The sequence below is a fragment of the Olea europaea genome, chromosome 13 (genome assembly GCF_002742605.1).
Source record: "Olea europaea var. sylvestris chromosome 13, O_europaea_v1, whole genome shotgun sequence".
Classification (NCBI taxonomy): domain Eukaryota; kingdom Viridiplantae; phylum Streptophyta; class Magnoliopsida; order Lamiales; family Oleaceae; genus Olea; species Olea europaea.
The window spans coordinates 560,603-580,736 of record NC_036249.1 but is presented as its reverse complement, the minus strand read 5'-3'; the positions used below and the strand labels follow the sequence as shown (position 1 = coordinate 580,736).

The window sequence follows — 20,134 nt, the reverse complement described above, 5'->3', positions numbered from 1 at the left end:
TTAGTTGCATGCGCGGAGCACGGCCTTATGTTAACTTGGTTAAGGGTTAGCTGCATGCGGAAAGCACAGCCTTACGCTAACTTGGTTAAAATATTAGCTGCATATGTGGGGCACGACCTTATGCTAACTTGATTAAGGGTTAGCTGCATGCGCGGAGCACTGCCTTACGCTAACTTGGTTAAGGTATTAGCTGCATGCGCGGGGCACGGCCTTATGCTAATTTTGTTAAGGTATTAGCTCCATACGCGGGGCACGGTCTTATACTAATTTTGTTAAGGTATTAGCTACATGCGCGGAGTACGACCTTATGCTAATTTTGTTAAGGTATTAGCTACATGCGCGAGATACGACCTTATGCTAGTTTGGTTAATAGGGAAGCACATCGTAAAGAAAATTTTGTATATTATTAAAAGGGCTCAAGGGCGTTGATACCCGAGCTTATTGGAGCATGAGCTGTTAGGGCGTTAGAACCCGAAAAATAAAAACGAAATAAAGCAAACATAAAGTGGGCATGCAAGCCTTAAAAAGGAAAAATTATAGCTATAGCTAGTTACTTGTAATAAATTTTCAGATTATCCGCATTCCATGGTCGTGGGAGCGGTTTTCCCGATGTGTCTCTGAGGCTATAAGCTCCATCTTTTAATTTTCTTATGACCTCGAAGGGTCCTTCCCATGTTGGTCGGAGCTTCCCTGGTTGGTGTCCGACAGTTTCTGCTTTTCTAAAGACAAGATCGCCAGCTCTGAACTTTCTCATCTGGACCTTATTGTTAAAGTGCTTCTTTGTTCTGTTCTGATAACTTGCAGCTCTAAGTGAGGCTTGCTCTCTTACCTCTTCAAGCAAGTCAAGGTGCTCAGTAGTTTGTCTCTCCCTATTCATCTCGAGCTTCCTTATTGTGGAGAGGCTGACCTCGATTGAAATGGTAGCCTCAAGTCCAAAGGCAAGCATGAAGGGTGTCTCACCAGTTGCTGTCTTATGCGAAGTCCTGTATGCCCATAGTATAAAAGGCAGTTCATTAGGCCAATCACCTTTGGCATCCCCTATTCTCGTTTGAAGGTCCTGCAGTATGATCCGATTAGTTACTTCGACAAGCCCATTACTTTGTGGGTGTGATACCGAGGTCAAGCGATGATCAATCCCATGGTTGGCATAGAAGCTCCTGAACTGTGGATTGTCGAATTGCCTTCCGTTATCTATGATGAGGACTTTTGGTATCCCAAACCTGTATATGACGCACTTCCATATGAATGACCTGAGCTTCGGTTCCGAAATTATTGCTAGTGGTTCGGCCTCTACCCACTTTGTAAAATACTCTACTACCATAGATACAAATTTTAATTGTCCTCGGGCCAAGGGGAATGGCCTAAGAATATCGACTCCCCACTGTTCGAAGGGGGCTAAGTAATGAATGGAAGTTAGTTCCTCAGCAAAAACATGTATGATGTTGCCAAACTTTTGGTACTTGTCGCACTTCCAAATGTAATCCGCAGCATCTTTCTTTAAACTTGGTCAGTACTATACATACCTTATCAACTTACATGCAAGAGCTCGAGCTCCTTGGTGATTTTCACAAATGCCTTCATGAATTTTAGTCAAGGCTTGTAGAGACTCGAATGGTTTGAGACATCTTAGATAAGGGAGTGTAAAACTTCTGCGGAACCGGACTCCTTCGATTAGACAATAACTAGTAGTTCTATACCGAATGCTTCTAGCAAGCCGAGGGTCTACATGTAGGTTGCCATTACTTATGTAATCAACTATTGGGTCCATCCAGGAGGGCTCATGGTCGATGTCCATGACACTTGGCTTTCGAACTATGATGGGTTCTGCAACTATCTTGACGTGCACGGTTCTATCGAGCCCGTCCACACCCATGAAGATAAGTCTGGATAATACATCGGCTTTGGCCACCTTTAGGATTTCACAACTTATGACTGCCTCTAAAGGTCATGTACTTTCAGACAGTATAAACTCATCTTCTCGTCTTTTCTTTCGAAAGACCCCTCGATTTGCCCGACCACTAGCTATGAGTCACTAAAAACTTTGACATGCTCCAACTCGAGACTTTTTGCAAGTTTCAAGGATATGATAACGACTTCATACTCTGCTTCGTTGTTGGTGGCATCAAATTCAAATATGAGCACGCATTGTATTTATGTAGCCTTGTGGGCTGGTAATGATGGCGCCGACCCCTGAGCTCGAGCTATTGGATGCTCCATCTACAAAGATCTCCCATATTTTCAAGGTTGTGCTCGGGTCATTAACCTGTGTTTTCGGTGTCCTCAAAGTGAGTTCTGCTATGAAGTCAGCCAAAGCTTGAGCCTTGATTGCGGCTCGCGGCTCGAACACTATGTCAAATACGCCGAGTTCAATTGCCCATCTCAACAGTCTTCCTGAGACGTTCGGCTTCTGGAGTATGTGTCTAAAAGGTTGGTTGGTGAATACCACAGTTGGATGTAACTGAAAGTATGGTCGCAACTTCGAGGCAGCTATTACCAAAGCAAGGGCCAATTGTCTGCAAGTGTGTACCGTGTTTCTGCATCGAGGAGTACTTTACTCACATAATAGATAGGCTGCTGAACTCTTTCTTTCTCCTTTACCAAGACTCCGCTTATTGCATTCTGGGAAATGACCAAGTATAATAGCAACGTGTCACCGGGTTCGGGTTTGGTAAGGACTGGAGGTGTTGCTAGTGTCTGTTTGAGCTCCTGAAAAGCTAAGTTGCATTTCTCATTCCAGTCAAAGCTTTTATTTTCTCTAAGTAGTTTGAAGAAGGGAAAACACTTGTCCACTGCCCGAGAAACAAATCTATTTAGTGTTGCTATGCAACCTGTCAACCTCTGAATGTCCCTTCTGCATTTAGAGGCCTCCATATTTATCAGAGCTTGAATTTTATCAGGATTCGCCTCTATTTCTCTGTTCGTGATCATAAAACCTAAGAACTTTCCAGATGCCACCCCAAACGCACACTTTGCAGGGTTGAGCTTTATGTTATATCTCCATAACGTGGAAAACACTCCCTCAAGATCAGAGACATGACTATTCACCTGTTTGCTTTTAACCACCATATCATCCACATATCCTTCGATCATTTTCTCAATTAATTCGGCGAGATGTTGTTTACCAACCTTTGATACGTTGCTCCAGCATTCTTTAGTCCAAAGTGCATGACCCTGTAATAATAGATGGCTGAGTTTACCATGAATGAGGTCTTCTCTTGATCTTCTTCCGCCATAAGTATTTGGTGATACCCCGAAAAAGCATCCAAGAAGCTATACAACATATGCTTTATTCAGATCCGTGAAGTCAATGCAGACTCGCTATTTCCCGTTAACTTTCCTGACCAGAACTACGTTAACAAGCCAATCGGGATATTGTACTTCCCGAATGAACCGTGCGTTAACAAGTTTGGCAATCTCTTCCTTTATGACTTCTCGTCTTTCGGGTGCAAACTGCCTTTTCCTTTGCTTCACAGGTCTTGCCTCCGTGTTTACATTGAGTTTGTGCACCGCAATCTCTAGGTCAATTCCAAGCATGTCCTCAACATTCCAAGTGAATACATCAATGTTGCTGGAGAGACAATTCAGTAGTTCCGCCATGACTGCTGTATTCAACTCCTGACCGACTGTCACTTTCTTGCCAGGCTTGAGCTCGACCTCTTCCAATCCTTCCACTGCAGACAATCTGTCATGATTCCCATGCTCGAGCTCGAGCTCTATAATCTGCATGACGTCGCTCTTAACTCTTCGAACACTAGTCACATAACACTGTCGTGCTACTGTTTGGCTACCTCAACCTACCTTGATTCCATTACTTGTCGAAAATTTCATTGCCAAGTGAAAAGTTGAAACAATAGCTCGAATTCTGTTGAGCAATGGTCTTCCTAATATGGTGTTGTAGGCCATTGGAGTACGGACACTTTCAAAGAAGGTGATCTGCATCACCTGTTTACCTTCTGTCCCCAATGTTAAAGGCAACCCGACGATACCTTCCGGGGTGATGACCCTACCTCCAAATCATTGGAGAGGTGTTTTGACTGGTTTGAGCTGCTCCGATGAGATCCCCATTTGAACAAAAGCTTCATGAGACAGTACATTAGCTGCACTTCCGTTGTCTACCATAACTCTCTTGACTTCAAAGTTGGCGACGATGGCCAATATAACCAGAGCATCATTATCAGGGAATGCTACGCCTTCCAAGTCCTCCGTTCCAAAAGTGATGTCCTCTGTACAATCAAGATATGATCTTGAGATGATTGGAGGCTACCTGACATATTGTTTATGCTCGATACTAGAATCTCTCCCGAGACCATTCCTCCGACAATGATATTGGTAGTACCTACAGTTGGTTGCTTGTTTCCCCGACCCTCTGGGCCCTTGTCTTTGTTCTGATTATTCCTTGGGCATTTGTCATTGCTAACGTAAGAACCCAAAAATCCCCTTTTTATAAGAGTTTCAATTTCCCGCTTCAAGGCGAAACAGTCTTCCGTTATATGTCCATGATCTATATGGAAATCACAGTATTTACTCTTGTCACGAGTATTGGTTGGAGACAGTAATATGGGAGGCCACTTCAGTTCTTTCGAATCCTTGATCTCCATTAGAATGTTGGACCTCAAGGTGTTGAAACGGGTAAAGGATATTGAGGAGGGGTCCTGCCTTGGCTTGACCCGAGGTGCATCTTGTCTCAAACTGGACTCATGCGGCCTTTTCTGATCCAACCTTCCTGATGAGGAAATTTCTCTTTTGGGGCCATGGTTTCTTTCATATTGATGTATTTTTCAGCTCGTGTGAGTAGCTCAGTTATTGACTTCTGTGGGGTCTTAGTACCACGCGATTTATGCAACGTGATTTTTAAACCGCAAGTGTACGGTGTCAAGTTTTGTAATATAGTAAAGAAGTTAGGATGTCGAACCCACAAGGATTGATATTCGAGTAAATTGAGTACTATAATTATTTTAGCCTTCACTTTATTTAGACAATCAAATGCTGAAACGATGTTTTATGCTAAATTAAAATAAATGGGATGAACGACGCAAGTAAATGAGGATAAATTATAGAATTTCTTATCAAATTATGAATGCCTATGGAATGATTTCACAGTACCTTCGACAATATTTTTCAACCGTATAACTATTTCTATCGATCTTTCCAAAATTTATAGGCAAGAACGCTAAAGTGATTCTATTTCCCTCTCTCGAGCGTCAAATAAAATCTATTTCTATATTTTAATTCCAATATCTCTATTTCGAATTAAAGATATAAAAACTATCAAGCACGTGATTCTTAATTGAAACAAGCCTCAAAGATTCGCACCTTCTCTCGAAACCTACGAAATCTAGGCTATGTTGTCTTAGATCACGCTTAAACTGCCTCTCTCAAGCGCCAAAATTTAGAACATCAAATCAATCAATTATTGGCCAGTTAATTGAAAGCATTGCACACAAACAACATAAATAAATAAACGGAAAGATTAATTGAAATAATTAAAACGGAATTCAAACATTTCTAAAGCAGGCTACATCAACCCTATGATTAACGTTTAGTGCATAATTGAAAGAATTAACACAAGTAAATTAAAATGAAAGCACATGGAAAAGAAAAATGAATGGAAAAACTCGTTTGTAGCAACTTGATTTCTTTCCCAAAATTAATTCCTTCAATTGTATTTGTCTTTCCAGCCGTGCCCCCTTTTTCTCCTTTCTTCCTTCTCAATCCCAGAAGTTTGAGTGAATGAAAATCCCCTTCAATTGTTCTGTAATTGCCGACTGTTCTCCCCAGAATTCTCTTGCTCGTTCCCCCTATACGCGGTTAGTTTCCACAGATTTGTAATGTGTGGCTCTCCCCTTTTTTTTAGGTTTTTGGGTGGTATTTATAGTTTCTAGGAGTTTTGGACAGGTTGGAGTCGATTTGGACCGAGAAATATATTTTAGAAATCTGAATTTCCCTTTCTCGGAATGCAGCACCTGGACGCTGAGTTTCTGTTGGAATTATAGCATTGTGGCGCCGGGCGCTGAGAGTATAGCGTCTAGGCGCTCGGTTCGCCGAAACGGCATTCTGCGCGTGTTTCAGTATTTTTAGCATAACTTTCTTGTTCGATATCCAATTGAAGTGATTCAAGATGACTTGGAAAGGTAATTCAAAGGGCTACAACTTTGCTTCAGGAAGAATTCTCAAATTCGATCGTTTGCTATGTCAAAAATGGGTCTGAATGTGAAACTAAAAATCCGATGCAAAACTTTTCAGTTGGAAAATGATTTATGATCATATCTTGATTAAATTTGATCCCTTTTGACACCTTCCTTCATCCAATTGACTCCTACCACTCTCAGATCTTCATTGCAAGTTCCGATACAACTTTTGATTATGTGCACTTTAGTCCTCAAACTTTGGATCTCTTACATTTTGGTCCTTTTATCCAATTTCGCCAACTTTTGCCTATTTCTTTCATTTGGCCTCTTTTAGCACTTGTTTTCTCCACTTCATCCATCCTTCAAAATAGCGTGAAAACCACATGTTAGCACCTCTAAAATACTCTCCAAGATAGCAAAATCATGAAATTAATGGCATAATATAATAAGTGTAAATCACTCATCACTTAGACAACGACATCTTGAATGCTTCACACTTGACGGCGTATGTCAAAGCTGAGACTGCGGCAGTGATATGTAGATCGGGGATCTGAAGCCTTTTTATATTGAACCTTGTCATGAAACTGCGTCGTGTCTCATTGGGTCCTTGACGCATCTGCATGAGTGATTCGGCTGTCTTTCTGATTCGCTTGCAGCTTGCAAAGAAAACGGAGAACTTATCGGCCAAATCTGAAAAGTAGGCGATAGAGTTCAGTTCCAATGTGGAAAACCAATCTCTAGTTGTGTTTGTGAGGGTCTGAGGGAAGGCCTTGCACATCATTGCATCTGGTGCAATTTGTAAGTTCATGATATCGGTGTACACATTGAAATGATTAATGGGGTTGATTATCCCATCGTACTCCTTTATCCGAGGATACTTGAACCTATTCGGGAGAGGATATGAGAGAACTTCTGGAGTGAACGGCGTATTGGGGGTGAATCCTGCTTCTGCCAGAGTATTCTATTGCATACCTACTGCTATCCCTTCTTGAATAATTCTAGCAAGTTTTGCGGAGTCCATTGTAATGGACCTTGAACCTGAAGCCACTTGCAGTGCACCTGAAGTTCCAACCCTTCATCATCATGACCTTCGGGGGTTGGAGTATGTGACGGGTGTGAATTTCTTTGGCTTAACAATTGGGTTAGTGCAGAAACCTGCTGACGAAGTTCCTTAAAAGCTCCGGCGGTGACAACAGCGTGAAAAGGTGTTGGCATCTTTGACGATTCTTCTTAAGGGCATGGCGTTCCTTAGGAGGAGGAGGGTTATTCGAGACGGATGAACTTGCAGGAGGAAGACCTGAACATGTATTGACCCTGGCTTTTTGTAGCGCTTTCCACAGACGGCGCCAATGATGCTACAAAAAAATAGTACTTGAATGTTCTCGAACTTGATGATCGAACTTCGAGCTTGGATGAACACGAACGATCTTCAAATACCTGAAACAAAGACAACGAGGTGTGTGCTCGTCGCCCCTCCGATGCTTAAGTCAGATAGGGAATTTAGTGTGTGATGCTATAAATTGGAGATAATGAAAAACGTACCACAAGAATGAACCTAGGTTATGTATTTATAGGTGTTGATGATAGAGTCCTAGAAAGACTTATCCATGTGTGACCTTTATCCTCGTAGGATAAGGAGTTAGTGTTTCATTCCAAGTGTTCAAACATTGTTTGAGTCAAAGAAGGAGTCAAATAGTGTAAGAATTGTGGTCTAAGTAGAATTAGTGTTATCATAGATCGTATAGAAGGACTGACGAGCTGACATACAGACCCGAACTCATATACCCGACCTTGGTTTGGTAGTTTTAGTGGGTATTAAGATCGGGGTTCATGGATTGAGTTTGGAATTGACAAGATCTGGGGTCATCAGTGTTGTTGTAAAGTAGGAAAAACTTATAGGTCAGTCCAAACACAAAATTATTTTATTAAAAAGTGTATAATTGAAAATGATTTGAGTAAAGAAAATGAATTTTAATTTTTTTTTTACTAAATTAGGCTAAAACTCCATGATTTACCTAAAATTATTTGTAAGCGAGAGACTTTGGCCGTTTAAAATTGTATAATCACAATCAAACTCGCTCCGTAGAGAATACCAACTAACAAAGGGGATCAACGAAATTAACAATCAGCTCCATCCGCCGTTAATACCATAAAAAAGTGAAACCACCGGCTTAGATCTTATCAGGTTTCAAAATTTTCTCCATTTTTAAATTTTACAATTGAATTCAATTCAATTTCAGGTCTTAAAATTAAAATTAGAGCCAAACCCAGGAGCTCACAGCTCAACGAAGAACCCTAATTACTTGTAAACTCACGAGTTGATTACTCAAAAACCCAACCTTTCGATTCCGTGAGAAAGGATTTGAATTATTTGAAGGATAAGAAATATGATTGATAGAAAGTACGGTCGTCGGAATCGAAGCTTGTCAAGGAGGTGTTCGGAGAGTAACGGCTTCCCAGATGTTGATACGGACTGTCTTTCCCAAGAATGCCCTCAAGATGTTTACGATTTTACGTACTCGTCTCAGGGCTCAACTCAGTGTCACTGGCCTGATTCATATGGTTTCAATTCATCGCAGGAGTCGAGGCAATTGACGATTTTCGGTGCAAGAAAGGGCGGGGAATGTGAGGATTCTGATGGGGATTTATGGAAGCCCAAGAAAGTGAAGTTGTTTGACGTTGATTCGGGGCCGAATGGATCGAATTCCTCGCAGGGCACGAGGGAATTGGCAATTTTGCCCGGGACGGGTGGCCATGAAGAAGGGGTTTTCGAGTTTTCTGATGGGGATTTTTGGAAATCGAAGAAGGCCAAGAACGTTGATTTGGATTCATATGGATTGAATTCAACTCAGGAGTCTGGCGAATTAGGAGTTTTGCCTTCCAGAAAGAGCAACGATAATTGGATTTCTTGGGACTGCGGTGGGATTTCTGGAAAATATAAGAAGGTGGATAATAAAGAAAATGGGGTTTTGCAGAAAAATAAGAATAAGAATAACAAGAAGAAGGCTGCGAAATCAAAGGAGTTGGGATCAGATGTAGTGGAGCTGCCAGCGACCTTGATGGAGACTCAAGAGTTTGGGGAGATGATGGAGCATATGGACGAGGTGAATTTTGCACTAGATGGGTTGAAGAAGGGGCAGCCTATCAGGACTCGAAGGGCGAGTCTTCTGTCATTTCTTTCAATATGTGGAACTGCTCAGCAGCGGCGCCTGTTGAGGGTTCACGGGTATCTAAATTTCGTCCTTTATTTCCCAACTTGTTTGATTTATCTTGATAATTACTTGTTTATCTATTGGATTAATTTTGAGATTTTTGGGGCAATGAGAACTTTATATTATGAAAGAATAGATGATTACGTGAATTTTCAAGGTTTGAAGCTTGGTTATGTTATTGTTTTCTCTAGTTTTATTGGGATGGTATTCAGATTGTGTGACCCACCAGTGCATAAGAGCTCAAGAAACTTGCTGATCAATATTAATATTAATAAGGATGAATATGAGAACGTTCAAGACTTTTACGATATTTTCTTAAAATCTATATTTCACTTGTGGCATGTCTCTGCTTGATTTCTTGGGGCCAATTTTTAGGTTCATATGCGGTAAGCATTGAGATTTATTTTTTCAGGAAACTGCAAAATTGTCCATAAGAATTCTTCAAATATTTTTAGGACTTTCCAGATATTTATAGATACTTCATTTTAGTATAATTCAACACACCTCAATTATGAAAAACCGATATATGCCTCTACCATTCTATCTTCTCTTCATTTCACTAAAAAATGTTAGAAATTGACTTATAAATACCATTATATCAGTGTTTAAAAGTGTTAAATCAAGTTAAGAGGCATTTTACTTCTATGAGGTGAGGCGTAAGTCTTGAGACAACTTGAGGTTCAACCCTCAAATCTGTAAAATGATTCAAATATTGGAAATACATAATTGTACTTCTAATAAACCATAAATCATTGAAGAAGTCATGTAAAACATTTGAACAAAATTAAAGTTTAATTTGCAGCTAAAAATATTAATGGATAACGAAATAACAAATAATGAACGGACCTAGTTAATAATTTCACAACAAGACTATTAAGACACCACTAGAACTAAAAGTCTGAATCTAATGAAACAAGTGACTAAATGTTAAGAATTTTGCTTGCTTAGAAGATAAAATAAAAGCATACCCTGAAGAAAGAAGACAAAAACATATGGCAACAATATAAATATGAAGGAAAGAGAAAGAAGAGTGAAGTTACACATCACAAAGTCTTTTGTTGCCGGTGCAGCCAAAAAGTTGCAATTTCACTCTGGGGTTAGCGCCCTTAAGTTGTAGGAGTAGACGACTAGGGCACGCTCGGCTATTCACTTTGTTCTTTTATCATATCCTCAATTTCCTTAGTATTTAGGGTAGGGTTGTATTGGAAAGAACCCACCCAAACCCTTAAAATGTTCTAAGATATGAAATGCCATCCCAAAAAGCTGAGGTTGGTAACAAGAACAGCTCATGAAGGGCAAGACTAAAAAGCACGTGTAAGGGTGAACAATCAAAACATAAGCTTTTGAAGCTTTTAACAAAACTTTGTAAGAGGCATGCCTCAAGGTGCAAGCCTCGGGTGCTTTTCAAAATACTACATTGTATTTTGATATGAAATGATTATGCACTTATTTGAAAAAGAAATTCTACAGCAGATATGTGAATTTTTTATATTCCGTCTCCACAGTGCTTGGTTTTTCCCTTAATAATTATTGTGAGATCTGATTATTAGAACAGTTAATTGATTCTGCATCATTGAAATTTGTAATACCCTTTTTGAAAAATTCAAGTTGTAAATATTTCATGCAAATACGCGAGTCTCAAAACTGTTACATCTATCTGAAGTTGAGATTAACCCGTCATCAACATATTTCAAACAGTAAAATCTGTAGGCAATAAAATATAGCTGTTTGTGAGATAACAATGTTCAAGGGGTCTGAATTTGTAAAACTGAAACTCTTTGGTATTGCCTATTGGGAAAAATCAACATGCTTTTGATGTCGAATCATGATCATACAGGACAAAAATAAAACATTGAGTCGAACTATTCTTTGCTGTCAAGGTAATAGCAATAAATAAGTCATCCTGATATCAGCGATCAATCTATATTTTCACACGTACACAATTTGGATATATTGATGATTATTGGCTGAAAATTCTTACACTATATTTTTAGTTATCAAATTGTTGTTATTTGTTGTTGAGTACTCGGTAACTTGCTGAGATCATTCTTAGGATGGGCAAAACTATTATTCACGTGGTTTCGGAACTGAGTTTTGATGATCCCCCCAGCAACCTTGCTGCTTCTGCTTTATTCTACATCCTGACAAGTGATGTAAGTTCTTTTTTCATTGTGAAGTTATTTCTAATGGTAATAGGCTTGATTGGGGTTTGACTACTCATTTCAATCTAATAGCTTCTGTTTTTACACTATGTGCATAATTGCTAATGGCAAAATGAGAGTTTCCAATTTTTTAAGTGTCATTTTGTGCAAGTTCCTTAAAGAGGTCTTAAGCATCTACTACTGATAATCCATAATTTAGACAAAATGCATGGATCTTTTAGGGGAAGTTAATTTTCCACTTATCACAAAGAACAGAGAAGGGAGGAAAAGTATATGATAGTATTTCTGAGAGGAGAACTGATTTAATTTTATATCATGTTGTCGACAATGCTGACCACCCTTTGACATTTACTGTTGCTCTTGGTTTGAAATTCTTCTGGGTTTCGATTTAGTAATTCTCTTGGTTCGTCTTTTCTCAACAACTTTATATCCTTAGATACACCCATTAAGTTAAATCATTTAAATTTCACTGCATAACAACAAATATAATGGTAGCTACCTCCACTAGGAGGGGTAGCTCTGAAATATTTATTGTATTAAAAGAGCAAGTTCTGGAAATATGGTATAAAAAGTATGAGAAGTTACTACACTCGTTTTGCTTTTCAAGTCTCATGCCAAGGCAACTCAAGTGTTAATTTTTAATTGCATCAAATTGTTTCACTTGTGGGACATTGAAGAAATGTTCCCTGAGAAAAACTGGATCATATCATCTGGGGATGAAATTTCGTGCATTACCAAGTTTCTAGTTGTGTGTTATAGTCAGACAGTTTGTGCTGGTTTTCTATAGGTCACGTTTGATTTTTTTCCTTGCCCATGGTATTCAATTTTGACTATTTGAAGTTTCTAGTTGTTTACGGTACATATTGACAGTTTTGCTGGTTGCTCTACACATCGACGTGTTCAATTTGTTTTTTGCCTATGGTTTTAGATTTCAACAATATATTAAATTTGGTATCTTCTGTTTCATTTGTAGTAACTTATCTATTATCTAGACATCTATCAACAGTCCTAAGAAAGACTTAATTTTTCTTGAATACTCGCTCTATCAGGGTCAAGATGATCATCTTCTCGAGTCTCACAGTTGCATACGCTTTTTGATAAGAATGTTGAAACCACATACTTCGGGTGCTGCCAAAGAAAAGACACTGGCCATTGGTAGCAAACTTCTGGGCATATGCAAAGATGCTGGTATCTTACAAGATTCAGCCAAGGGACCAGATTCCAGCTCTGCTGCAATAATGCTCAAGGTTCAGGAGCTTCTTATCAATTGCAAGGAAATGAAACCAAGGGATAAAAAAATTAATGGAGGGGACAGACCTGAGTTGACTCCCAAATGGATTAGTTTGCTGACAATGGAAAAAGCTTGTTTATCCACGGTCTCTATTGAAGGTTTAGTACTACTTTCCATTTGTTTTTATGTACTATTGGATGTTTATTGTTTAGTTATTTCATTTCGGGGTTTTATTTCTATTTTTAGCACTCATCAGCTTGTTACTTTATTGCCTAGATGGATGAATATATGTTGTTTGGTAGTTATAAATTTGTGAGGTTATGAGCTGACATTTACTTATTCATTGCTAGTAGGAATTTATGATAATCTGTGGCAATTTGCTAAAGCTATGGACACCCTTGGAAGGCGATTGACTCTTTCCTTGTATACAGTTCATGCCCCAGAATGTGCATCTCCTTTATTTATTTTTTATTTCTTCTTATTGACGTGTGACCTTTCTTTTTGAATTCTGCATGTCTTTCTCCTATTCAACCTTTCCTTCTTCTTTCCATCCATCGATTTAAGAAATGTCTTATCCATTTGTTACTCTATAAAAACTCAACGGAGTGCTGCGCATGACCACTTCCCCATCAGTTATTTTTTTGCTTCGGCAATCAAACTAGCTACCTCCAGCCCACCTTTTCCCATTCACGTTCTGTATAAAATGCACTGTCATTATTTTCTGCTTTTAAATATAAAAAAAGAATATTTATCTTCCTCTGAAATATTTTTTGCATAAGAATCTCTGAGTATCATTCCATCTTACCCAAAAAATTGTGGAAACTGTCACATTATTTTAAGTTTATAACTTACTTGACCTGTTTTTACTGTCATCTTCCCCTGCAATGTATTTAAACCTTTATTAATTTTTCCATTGCCCCTTTTCTTTGATTTGGATTCATACAGATACCTCAGGCACTGTCCGAAAATCTGGGGGCAACTTCAAGGAAAAACTAAGAGAGTTTGGAGGACTTGATGCCGTGTTTGAAGTAGCAAGAAAATGCCATTCTGCAATGGAGGTGTGACCTATATATTCTTATTTTATGTTATTTTTGGATCTGATAAGGCGTAGCTCATCATTCATTGGCAGGAGTCATCGTTACATTCATATAGAGTTTAAAAGAGACACCTGCTGAAGTAAAAGATATTCTGATGGTGTGGGATTTTCTAAAAGTTACACAATGATTGAGTTTATAACCAGTGCAAGTTGTGATTATTAGTTTGAAAGACTGCTCTGTTGCATAATTGATAGATCAAAATCTAAAGAAGATTTATGCATTTACTCATAATCAGTTGAAAATTATGACCGTACTTTTATGACCTAGGTTTTGAACTAGCACTTAGAGATGGCTTGACAATCTTACCATATATTTGTTTTTGCTAAAATTTATGTTTGTTCCTGTCTAGGTATATGCTACATGCAGATCCTGAATATTTTTCTTTCTTCCCTTGTGTATATAACTTTGACAGAAATTGAAGTTAAACCAACAGCTTTTAATAAATCACGGTTCTCTTCTTTGAATATTTTTCTTGACTATTTTCAACATGAAGCATGTGCATATACTGCAATTAATTTGTTGAATGTAAGAGCAAATAACGTGAGGGAGGAAAAATAATGTGGATGACTTTCCAATTATACGAAGGAAATGGAAGAGGTCTTCTTTTCCCATTTTTTTTATGGGGTTTCTCTAGTTGTTTCCTTTTCCCTTTCTAAGGAGTAGGGGGAGTGAAGGACCCTTATTGGAGCATGGCAAATCCTTGTCATTGGAAATGACTGAGTGAGATGGGCTTCTACCTCTAAGCACTTTTTCTGGGAAAAAAATGATGGAACCTTAATCAACGGAATCAACTCCGTTGATTAACACTAAAACTTTGGTACTATTTCTGAGGAAAATCATTGTGCTCTCTTACATTTGTTCTCTTTGCTTCTGGTTGTATTTAGGTTTTGCTGTATCAGAGTGAAATAATGGAAACTTATAGTACCCAATCATGAAGATTGAAAGTATGAAGTTACCAAAATAATGATATGAATTCTTGGACCCTTCCAAAATTTGTCTGAAACCCTAGTGGAGCCTTTAATGTGAAAGGAATCATATTTATATCAACTGGTAGAACCTGCAGGAGTTGAGCTAGAAATTTCTTATTGGCAGTATATCCTTTATTTTCTGCCTGTTCTTCACCCCACCCAATCATGAAGATTGAAAGTATGAAGTTACCAAAATAATGATATGAATTCTTGGACCCTTCCAAAATTTGTCTGAAACCCTAGTGGAGCCTTTAATGTGAAAGGAATTATATTCATATCAACTGGTAGAACCTGCAGGAGTTGAGCTAGAAATTTCTTATTGGCAGTATATCCTTTATTTTCTGCCTGTTCTTCACCCACACAAGTTTTAGAAAAAAAAAAAAAGGCTTCTTTAAATGACCTCTACCTTGAAAGACGTTTCTTCTGGTGGTAAATCTTTTGGCCATAGATGCGAAATAATAGATTTTTGCAAGTTCTTGTGAGCCAGTTAAACAAGCTCTCTTTTTGTTTATAGAAGTTATGTTTTCTAAAATTTATTGACTTTATGCAGGGATGGTTAGAACGAGGTCCATCTTTAGTGCTAGATTCGAAAGATGTCATGGGGATAGAAAGCCTAGTACTGCTTTTGAAATGTTTAAAAATCATGGAAAATGCCACATTCCTTAGCAAAGATAATCAGGTATCGAGCTTGAATCTGGATCTTGCATTGCTGACAACATCATCTTGTACTTGCTCCCCTATCCTTCTAAATGATAAACAGTCGATTAACTGATATTGATTTGTCCAAAGTTGTTTTTAAATGGGTTATAAATTACAGTGCCATTTGCTTGGAATGAAAGGAAATTTTGACAGTCTGCGAGCTCCACGTACTTTCACAAAACTGATTCTAAGCGTCATTAAGATTCTCTCAGGTATCTTATACCGGTAGAGTTTTCCCTTTATATCCTGATTAGTTCCTTTGTATTAGCCGCACACTAGACTTGAGGATTGTGTTTATTGCAGATAATGTTCTCATGATATGTTTCAATGATAGGTGTTTCCTTACTGAGAAATTTGCGGGGCAGTTCTCAAGATGAGAAACTATGCGGAATTTGTAATAGGAGCACAAATTCTTCTGAAAGGCTTTTAACAACATATGGTAAAGTTATTTAGTCAAAATTTCTCTTGTTGTATATTCTAGTCTGTGTTAAGAGAGCTTATGCTTTCAAATGAAAATGAAGAGCAGGTGTTTCGCATTAGCATTGTGAGTATTTACTACAATATTGTTCATTCTTGAAAATTAAAAGTCACATATGATAAAGATACTCAGTCTAAATCTTGCTTGCTATTTATACTCCTCCACGTTAAGAGAGTTTATGCTTTATATTAAAAATGAAGAATGGGCATTTCACTTATCAATGTGAGTATTTGGAATAATAAGTTTATTTTTGAAAATTAGTAGTTCAATTGTTTTTCTTCTGAAATTGCAGCGGGCAAAGTTGAGAGGTCTTTCAGTCCTTGCACACGGTGTGGTTGCATGGAATGGACCTCCTCTGAGAAAGGCTTTTGTGCATCTGAAGACGATCGATGCATTAGTTCTGATCAACCAGGATGCTCTAAATCCAGTTTGGAAACTACTAACATAGCTTCTGATCCTTGGTTGCTGAGGATGAGAATTGAGTCCTCCACATCTGGGTCATGCAGTGGAACATTAGGGAATTCAATCAATGGATTATCCTTGAGAAATGATGGTTCAGAATTAAAATTTGGTATTGGCAAGAGAAATAAAGTTTCTGAAGGTGCCAACTTCGATTTTGTCGAGGACAGTCAGGATCCTTACGTATTTCACGACGACGAATTTGAAGAACCCTCTAAGTGGGACTTATTATCTGGAAGGGGAAAGAAATCTCGAAATGAAAATAATGGGGCAAGATTAAGTGACCATCGAGACAGGTATCACTCTCGACCGACGTCGAACCAACAAGAAATAAGCAACTTGGAAAATCTCTGTTCTCAGGAGGCCTCTTGTTCATCAACTGCTGATGAAAACAACTCCGATCTTCTTGCAGATTGTCTTCTTACAGCTGTCAAGGTAATTTAAAATTTCATTTCGTAACTTTTAAAGAAATGAGTTTCCCATGGAAGACTAAGGATGAAGAGTTTTTATTTGCTCTTTCTATAGATATCCCATATTGTGTTTGGGAGTTATTTCACATTACGTGTCATAAGGTTATTATTGATCCATCAAGTTTAACTGAAGACTGTTGGTGAGCCCTTTCCTTTATGTTCTTCTCATAGGTGCTTTTTTATTTTTCTTCTCTAGAAGTGCACATTCTTTAAATCCTTTTCTTTAAGTTTAAAAGAATATTTGTGTTCTTTTGCTTATTTTTCTCATACATTGCTGTTTGGATTATTGTTTTACAGGTTTCTGCATGTTTTCACGTGTTTATGCATCAGCATTCTGGAAATTACTGAGTTTCTTTATTATTAATCTGCAGGTTCTGATGAATTTAACCAATGACAACCCGGAGGGTTGTTGGCAAATTGCTGCCAGTGGAGGTCTTGAAACACTGTCTTCACTGATTGCTGGTCACTTTCCATCGTTTAGCTTATCGTCGCCTCCCTATCTAAGGGAGAATAGTCTCTCATCTAAATCAAGTGTGGAGACTAACCAAGAGAATTGCCCACTTCTCACTGATCAAGAGCTAGACTTTCTTGTTGCTATTCTAGGCTTGCTTGTGAATTTGGTGGAGAAGGATTGCGGCAACAGGTAAATTGTTCTCTGTTTTTCTTCATCTTTTGTTTGTTAGTTTGGATTTTAGAGAACTGGATGACTATAATTTCATTGTTTACTGATGATGTTTTCTATAAAAAGTGAGAACTTGATATATTTTCCTTGCATTGATATGTAAATAGAATTTGACTGAGATGAGAACATTAAGACGGGTTTCTAGTAAAACAAGAAGGTAAATTGGTGAATATGGCATCTATGAAGGATAAGTTGAGAGAGGATCAGTTAAGATGGCTTTGGACACCTCCAAAGAAGGATATGCCAGATTCACCACGTTTGAGAAGTGATGGAATTATTAATAATGATAAGCTCAGAGGAAGAGATCATCCAAAAATTACGCCGAGTTTTTTAAGAAAGATTTCAACCATTGCACCCTATCCAAAAATTTCATGGTTTGGGTTTCTAGCCAGTTTAACTTTGCGAATGTCCTTTGATGGAGTGGAAATGTGGAATGGAAGATCCATATATATTAAAAAAAAAAAAAAAACATTCATAGGGAAGCCTGACGTGTGCACCACAGTATTGTTGTTTCTATTTGGTTTTGTTTGAATTTACGTTGTGAATTGAACAAGGTCCCGATAATCATCAGAAGGAAATTGTTTCTGGCCACTACCATTTAGAACGTTACATAAGGGTGCTAGATGAGATCTTCATTGCTTTGAATTTGCACATTCTTTGCATTTATGAATTGAGGACATATGTCACTTGGTAAGACTGGTTAACTACATCTCAAATGTTTTCCACTTTCTACACTTTCACTCAATAATTATTGTCGTAGTAGGAGTAACAAGGAACTAAATTTGACAATGTTCTCTAGTTGTCTGATTATGTGAAATCTCTAAACACTTAAGGAATGAGCAGAATTCAAAGTGATGATTTTTCTGTTGGCTGCACATTGTTTTGGACGTCTGCAAAGTTTCTACGAACTGATGATCATAGTAAACCCTTGTTTGAGCCCCATTTTGAGAGAAAAATGCATTTTTGAATAGTGATTTTTGGAGAATGTGTGGTTAAAAATTAAGAATAGTTTCCAATTTACGTGTAATATTATTTTATTGGAGAATGTGTGGCTGAAAATGGACTTTGAAAAAATGAATTTTCAAAACAAATGGGGCTCAAACAGCCCCTAATCAGTTTGCATTTTTTTACCTACTTTTCAATGGATTCTGATCATTGCCAGGCAACCTCGGCTTATGGTAACAGATTTTGCTATTACAGGTTAGAAATAATTAGTGTCTGCGCTATATCTTTTAATGCAGATCACGGCTTGCTACAAGTAGTGTTTCATTACCCAGCTTGGAAGGGATGGAGGACCGTAAGGATGTAATTCCAATATTGTGCTCTATCTTTTTGGCTAATCAAGGAGCTGGCGAGGCCACTGGAGAAGGAAAGTGTTTGTCCTGGGTGAGTGAATTTGTGTCATTTTATTACAGTATCATTTCCATATATGATTCAGCTTTTCTATGTTGAAAGTATAACTCACTTGCATGTTTGTTTTTTAGTTCTTTCGCCTTTGTCCCTAGAAATCTTGAGAAATAATTATCTTATATTTGAGAGTTGATTTTTTCTTCAAAAATCCTGAAGGAGAATGAGATCATTGGTCTCTCGCCTGTTGCCCAAGTAGTAAGTTGGTATCCAATTTCAAAAAGGAGTAAGTTGGTCCTCAACCTTTTATTATAGTTGCGCAGTCAGTCCCAATGATGGAATTCATCCAAATCTGAACTCATCCAAATCTGCATGTTTGTGCAGCTATAATGAATGGTTGTGTAACGTGGTTCAATTTTTTGCTTTTTATAATGTGAAAAAAGGAATAATTAGTTTTGACAAGTTTTTGAGAGCCATTGGGAGATGGACATTTTTATTTTTTCAAAAATGATGGGAACATCATTACATCTATAAATATGCAGGAAAAAGAATGTATTTGTGGTTGACATCTATGTGCAAAATGTGATTGTGCAGGATGATGAAGATTCCATATTACAGGGAGAGAAAGAAGCTGAAAAAATGATTGTAGAAGCCTATGCAGCTCTTCTTCTTGCATTCCTTTCTACTGCAAGGTTAGTACACCTTTGTCGGCTTATCCTTTCCCTAAATACATTTTGACTACCATTGTCATAAATAATTGTTTTTCCCCTGTCGATTACCAGTAAGAGCATACATAATGCTATTGCTGAATGTCTTCCGGATCACAACCTGGCAATACTCGTTCCTGTGTTGGAAAGATTTGTGGTATGGATTTCTTGTTTTAACTCTTTACAATAGCTCGTGACTTGTATAGGATGCCTAACTTGGTCAAATAACGTCATTCATATCATTGTTTTTTTGGACTTCCAGGAATTTCACATGACACTGAACATGATATCCCCAGAGACGCACAAAACTGTGCTGGAAGTAATCGAATCATGCAGAAGTCAATGAGAGCTCAAGTTAGCAGACACTGTATATGACGCCAAAAAGAGTGATGGTTCGCACGGGTGCATTATCTAACTTGCCACTGGAGTGTTCTATTGTTGCTTGATTTTTCTTTGTTCATATTGCTATTCAATATATGTATGTCCAGCCGCAA

The 20,134-nt window shown here is 38.1% G+C and overlaps 2 protein-coding genes across 2 annotated transcripts; one reads left to right on the top strand and one right to left on the bottom strand.

Moving 5' to 3' along the window:
* Positions 1-550: 550 nt before the first annotated feature.
* Positions 551-3,726, bottom strand: LOC111408138. The gene is made up of 5 exons (XM_023037940.1): positions 3,343-3,726; positions 2,560-3,270; positions 2,264-2,458; positions 1,524-1,909; positions 551-1,220 (listed from the first exon to the last, which is right to left on the bottom strand). The coding sequence occupies exons 1-5, from the start codon at positions 3,724-3,726 to the stop codon at positions 551-553; spliced, it is 2,346 nt and encodes a 781-aa protein (XP_022893708.1).
* Positions 3,727-8,206: 4,480 nt separating this feature from the next.
* LOC111407143 lies at positions 8,207-20,134 on the top strand. Its single transcript, XM_023036466.1, has 13 exons — positions 8,207-9,354; positions 11,394-11,493; positions 12,552-12,891; positions 13,679-13,791; positions 15,349-15,477; positions 15,616-15,709; positions 15,832-15,936; positions 16,268-16,869; positions 17,276-17,547; positions 18,828-18,972; positions 19,528-19,625; positions 19,716-19,797; positions 19,903-20,134. Exons 1-13 carry the CDS (start codon positions 8,516-8,518, stop codon positions 19,984-19,986), a joined length of 3,003 nt encoding a protein of 1,000 aa, XP_022892234.1. The 5' UTR covers positions 8,207-8,515; the 3' UTR covers positions 19,987-20,134.